Genomic DNA, 6,623 nt, shown 5'->3' with positions numbered 1-6,623 from the left:
AGAATACCGTAAAATGCACAAGGCAAAGTACCACGCCAACCAACAACTTCCAGCGTAACCGTGTTCATTACGAAGAAAGATCTCACCGAATTTCCCATTTACATTCCGCCATCGTGTGCGACTCTTGGCACGGATGCTTATGTCCTCCTATTCGGTCCTTCTTCGTGGATTAACTTATTTTCTTGTAACCGTGTATCGTCTTTCGATAAAGATTCTCGAACTGACTACAGAGTACTGTCTATTTGAAGGAGATATTTAAGCTGAAAATGCAATAATCCGTGTAAATGTTGTCTGTGAATGCGTCTTGACTTCATAATCTATTCGAAGCATTATACTCAAATTAAAAGACTTTAAATAGTTAAGATACATTATGTGTTTACAAGTGTTTCTTATTCATATCGCCAAGAGAAATAGACGATTTAAAAAGTAGAAGAGTGTGAAGTACAAGAATGTGCAATATTATTATATGCAACATAAGCAGACGCTACCAAAAATATTATTCACAGCTGAAATGTACATTCATGCACAAGGAGGTCATATTAGACATTTGCCGCAGCCTTATCAAAAAAGAATATAAACACATCGCATGCACGGGTTCTGTTTTATATTATGGTGGTGAATATGAAATGTCATTTTCCTGAAATTTGAATGTTGCAAGACAATTGCATATAGTAAACACAGCAATTGTTCTAGATTGTAGAAGTAAATCGAAGAGCAAGCAGCTCCTTATAATTCATGCGCATTAACAACAATAACGTCCGAAATTAATAAATTAAAAATGATTCTTAAAGCTTCGAAAAGTGAAACTTCCGGTTAATCTTTCTTCACGAATACAAACGTGATAACGACGTAGTGAAAACTTGTACAAAACATAATTCAGCGTTTGAGGAAGATTGTGTGAATTTTAGAATTATTCAAAGTTAGTCTTCGAAATTTGGAGGTAGAGATTTTTCATTGAAGAATGTACCAAAACGAGGAAAGAAAAACACTAGATAATACGTCCTTCTACAATAATGAAATTAATTTATTATTGAGGAAAGTAAAGAATTACATGAAAATTATATTTTATTGTATGCAACATATTTTAAGAAAACTATATCTTTAGATTCCTAATACAGAAAACTTAATTCCATAATTACCAACATAATATTAAAAACATAAATTGTAATGGTAATAATTTTATAATAATAATTACAAATTCTCTTCTAAATAATTGAATAGTAGCTGTATTTTTTATAGTCTTGCTTTAATCGTAGTATTACAGTTTTTTTATTTCTTCCGTTTTACTGGATCTTCTATAGCGTTCTTGTTTATTAGAATCGGAACTTCTTTCTTAAATAGTAACATAAAATTTTCAATGGCCCTTTTTAATGTCATTTTGTTTTTTAATACTGACGCATTTCTAACCCATTTCTCAAATTTATATGCGCAATTTTTTAGTAACGTGGTAAGCTTAGTCAAATATATAGCGAAGTAACAGAACATATAGAACTATACACTATACATATATGCATGTATGTAGATTACAGGATTATTAACGTCGTTATGAAATATAATATGAAATTTAAAAATAAATAACAATTTTATTAAAAAGGATACTTTTCATGACATTTCCTAAACTTTCTAAACTATTTTATTTTCTAAATTGCCTTTAAATAAAGATAAGAATTAACTGATCCGTGTGTTAAATCAGCAAATTCCTCGCTTATTGTTTTATTGTATAGTAGCAATGAGCGCAAATCGTGCGGTTCTGGTTGACATTATTTTATACAGGTTGCGCCAAATGCTGCACATGGTCTCATTAGATTTGATGTGCAAACGTTGTTACCTTCTAAATAGTGTAACCGTTACACAGAAATGAGCTGCTTGCCTGTTGAAATTGTTACTCTGTATTATAACGAACATGGAAAGAGAAAGCACAGATAATTTATAGTAAAGGCATAGATTATATTATAATACTTTTCGGCATGTTCCATTGGTCCAAATTATTTTCATTCGCATAAGTTGAATAAATTATTGTTTGAAAAATCTATAAATTTGACTTAAAAATTTTCTTCAACGAATTTTTTTAAACAGTGAAACATTGTCAGCATAACTGTATTTCAGCGTAACAGCATTTCTGTTTTCAAATGTTTGAATGGAAGACAACTTTTGTTCTGGAACTTTCTCTTTCAGCTGTTCTTTACGTGGCACAGTTATGTTGGGAAAGAAACGAAAACATTTTCAACAATTTCTAAATTAAGAATTAACAAAAACAATTCTTTGACAGAAAGTACTTTCATTGTTTATTCTTTACTATCTAATGTATTACATCCAAACAGCAATACAGACTGTGCATTAATATCTATTGGACATAGGGGTAAATGACATCATGCGTAAATAAGCAAACCCGTACTCAGCAAATCTTCAACATTGATTTATTCAGAAACGAAACCGCGTGCGAAAAAATGTCACTCTACATTTTCTACTTATTTTTTCATGTAGATTCACACCCTTTTCGTTTGTACCACCAGATCGATATCATCCCATACCTATGTATATCGTAATTTCCAATGAAAATAAAACTGCTGTATTTTATGCGTTTCTTTCTTATATTAAAATGACATATTTTGGGAGAAGAATATTAAAAGCTACGAATATTTTATATTTTCAATTATTACTTTTATTTACGAAATAAACACGAGTTCTCTATTAAAGGCAAATCTATGGTAAAAATACTTTATACCTCTGCATTCGATAATGTTAAACATGATCTGACGAAAGGAAAAGATGCGCGCACGTACTTCATTAATTTCGATTATGTTCAAAGGAAATATCAGTGATCAATTTAGTATCAATTGAACATTTAATTTAAACACTATATTTCAAGATAGTTACTATTTATTGAAAATAAATCAAGATCATTTTAATCAGTGTATAACTTAATTCAATTTATAGTTATAATAATTCGTCGGTACATTGCAGATATAATCTCTGATGATTTGTCAAGTTTAATTGTTTGAAGGTTTCTTGATTTTTGTGATTAATGACCAGGCTGTAATAAAACAAATAATATATATATAATATCCGATAATGTCTAAATATTTTCGTAATAATTTTACAAACGATAATAGTGTTCTTAAGATTGTTAAGATTTTCTATTTAGATGAAATTGAATATTACTGGAAATAGTTTATATAAATATGATGTTAAGCATTCTTAATTTCAAAGTCATGCATTAACATTTTGAGAAATTTTGAAACTTTTAATAAAAAGAATTATATACTACATAAACAACCTATATCTATATTCCGATTTTATGAAATTGTGTATTCTCAGGGACTTTATATACTTTATAGCAATATTCCTTTTAAATAAGTTTCAGTCTAGTAAATACTTTTAAATATTTGTTATTTAAATGTTAAGATATACGTACGTTTGGTAATGGGTATGGCCACTGAATTTTTGGATTGAATGGTCCATGACCTGGGAAGCTTGGAAACGGTTTAGATTGTCCCGGTCGTGGCGGATTATATGGTACAAATGCAAGGATTGCACATACTGTGGCAAGCATTATGAAAATAAACATTACTGCCTTCATCTTGTATATATTTTTCTGTAACATAGAAACAAATTATTTTAACAGCTAATTTAAATTACGAAATATTTAAATTAAGTCACAAGATACTTTAAATCTGTTGTATTGCTTTCACTGTTATAACTTGAATATAATAATCGTTAAATTAAAACTTAAGTTTTGATTGTAAGTACATTAATATTAACTTCTTTAGTACTAATTAATTTCTTTATTAAATTCTACTTCAAAGAGCTCCTATTGTATGACGTATTTCTAAAGTATAAAAATCAAGGTGTGCAGTATACAGGGTGGTTGGTAACTGGTGGTACAAGCGGAAAGGGGATGATTCTACGCGAAAAAAGAAGTCGAAAATATAGAATAAAAATTTTTCGTTTGAGGCTTTGTTTTCGAGAAAATCGACTTTGAATTTTCGCTCGGTACGCGTGCACTTTATCGCGTCTCGTTATAACGAATCTCACTGTAGATCGTTGATTAAAAAAAATCGGTCGATTAAAAAAAAAATTTTTATTCTATATTTTCGACTTTTTTTTCGCGTAGAATCATCCCCTTTCCGCTTGTACCACCAGTTACCAACGACCCTGTATATTGCTCATACATATGCATGTAAAATTATTAGAAATGTAATTTTAAAAGATTAAAATATTACTTACTAGTATTTACATTAATATAAATTCCATGATACAATTAAATTGTATAATTAGCTTACCTCTCCACAACTTGCTCCTTTGCAACAGCTGAAGATACTTCTGATACAGCTGAATATTCTTGCATTTATATACAACTCTCATTGTGCAAGAACTCGCAGGAATATACATATATTTATTCTGTGTTTCAAAGATAGATAATTAGCACAGTATGTGTGTGCATTCTTATGTTGTCACAGGGGATTCCGTGTTCTTTCCGTATTGTTCATAAGCTGCAGAATATCAATGACATATAGTGACCTATGTTATCGTATTAACAACATATTTGTATACTTATTGCTGCGTTCACAGATACGGGAATCCCTGGGAAATACACTTTCCTCAACCGTCTATTTAATGATAAGTAATACGTCTGTACAAAAATGTAAGTGGCAAGATCAATATTTAGAGTTGACGAAGTAGCATGAAACAAAAGATGTTATCTATTCTATTGTCCTAACCAGAAATTTTTTTTGATTTCTTTTATTATTTATTATAAAGCATACGATTTTCAAATTTCGAAAGAAATTAATACATTTGATTAACTAATTTGATATACAAGTTGTAGGATGCCTAATTTGATCACTTCGAATATCTCAATTATTTTTGATAATAAGAAGAATATCGGAGAAAAAAATATTTGGTTCGGGTGGGGCGAGAGGGAAGGAGGCAAATATTACGAAGAATAAAAATTTGTTCATACATAACATTTATTTTTATCAACATACATATATCTGTTGTCATTTTTGTACTATTAGCGCTAAATAATATTAATATAGAACATATAATTGTTATAATTTTTACGAGATTAAACTTTGAAAAGTTTATTATATATCATCCTATCTTTACAAAAATTATTTAACTGTTGTTTTACCCTACAATTGGAAAAGATAAATAATAAATAATTTATATAGGGCAATACTAACAATGGGTATAGGTTTGTTCTAGTTAAAATTAAAAGAAATCTTAGTGGAAAATATTTCTTTGTTTAATAAGTTTTCCCATATCTTATGATATGATCGTTTTCGAAACTCCGTTAGCACTTTGAATATTTGCTACAAGTTTTTCAGTTTTATATCTTTTACTTTCAGAATGATTCTTATAAAAAACTTGAAATGGTTTTATTTAAAGAAAAATATAAATATAGGAATAAACTTGCAGAAATCCTACCATAAGATGATAGAGAGAGCGAATTTTTCCAATAGCTACAAACTTTTCCTAATCTTATGAGTGTATAGTGTGACTGTTATAGTGTATAGTATAGACTGTTTCAAGAAACTTATAATTAGTTGAATTATTTAGTTATTCATTTATTACAATTACTTAGAATTATCTTGTATCTAGGTATATTGTTTAAGTACCATACATGCGAAGTACCATACCTAAACAATAAAAAACGATATCTAAATCTGGATGTTACAGTTTATGAACTGTATTGAATATCAATTATTTAATATGAATTGTTATGAATTCCAGTATATTTATATAGGTAATCTATAATTTGTCTGTACAGCCACATTTCACCTGTTTATTGTTGTTGAATATTTACTCAATTATGTGATTTAAAGAATTTGTTACAAATTAATTTAAAATGTGGGTTTTTAATACAAGAGGTTAATGAGAAAGCACGCAAATTTTAATTATCTGTTTTGAAAGATAAAGTTTGTAGCGGTATAATTTCGGGTGGTGCAGGAAAAGGGGAGATCGGTAGAAACATGCGGGACTAAAACAGAATAGCGGTAGACTCGATGCACTTGAAACGAAGAGTCGCGTCAAGTATCATTATACCATTTTTGCTGCCTTGACTTTTCAAGTTGCAATTAGGAACTGCAATAGTGAACATTGAGGGACACCAGTGAAAGACAGAAAGTAGGTAGATGTTTGTATCTATATTTTCCCGATTTTTGACACATGTAAGTTGTCTCTCATACCATTCCACGTTATCCATACTAACTCACTTGCATTTGTACTACTTTCCTGTATCTCAGTATATGTTAACTTCCTACTTCTTGTACTTATCGCGTTGTAACATGATATTAATATAATTCTTTATAACTATCTTTATTGTATGTATAGAATTAGTTAGAATATCTTTCGTTCATAATTATTGTCTTCTGGCAATCGTCGAATAATAATTGGCTTGTATTTTTAGAACTGCGAAGTGACACCGAAATGGGTGATCCAGCTGTGGTCAGTCTGGTCTTCTCAAAGATCAAGAATGTTATACAAACATAAATCTGGAAATTCCAGCCTTTAAAAGTAAGCACTTTTTGCTTGCATTGAAATTTTATACGGATGTCACGCATGACATATATAATATATATATGTCGGAGATGAAAGAACACCAGAGCCATTGGAATTTT

General features: G+C 29.6%; 1 protein-coding gene across 1 annotated transcript; it reads right to left on the bottom strand.

Moving 5' to 3' along the window:
* Positions 1-2,862: 2,862 nt before the first annotated feature.
* On the bottom strand, positions 2,863-4,436 carry LOC100749486 (abaecin). The gene is made up of 3 exons (XM_003491496.4): positions 4,284-4,436; positions 3,416-3,595; positions 2,863-3,034 (listed from the first exon to the last, which is right to left on the bottom strand). The coding sequence occupies exons 2-3, from the start codon at positions 3,578-3,580 to the stop codon at positions 3,023-3,025; spliced, it is 177 nt and encodes a 58-aa protein (XP_003491544.1). The 5' UTR covers positions 3,581-3,595; positions 4,284-4,436; the 3' UTR covers positions 2,863-3,022.
* Between the last annotated feature and the right edge of the window lie 2,187 nt (positions 4,437-6,623).

The sequence above is a fragment of the Bombus impatiens genome, unplaced genomic scaffold (assembly GCF_000188095.3).
Source record: "Bombus impatiens unplaced genomic scaffold, BIMP_2.2 scf_0565, whole genome shotgun sequence".
NCBI lineage: Eukaryota > Metazoa > Arthropoda > Insecta > Hymenoptera > Apidae > Bombus > Bombus impatiens.
This window is presented reverse-complemented; position numbering and strand designations above follow the sequence as displayed.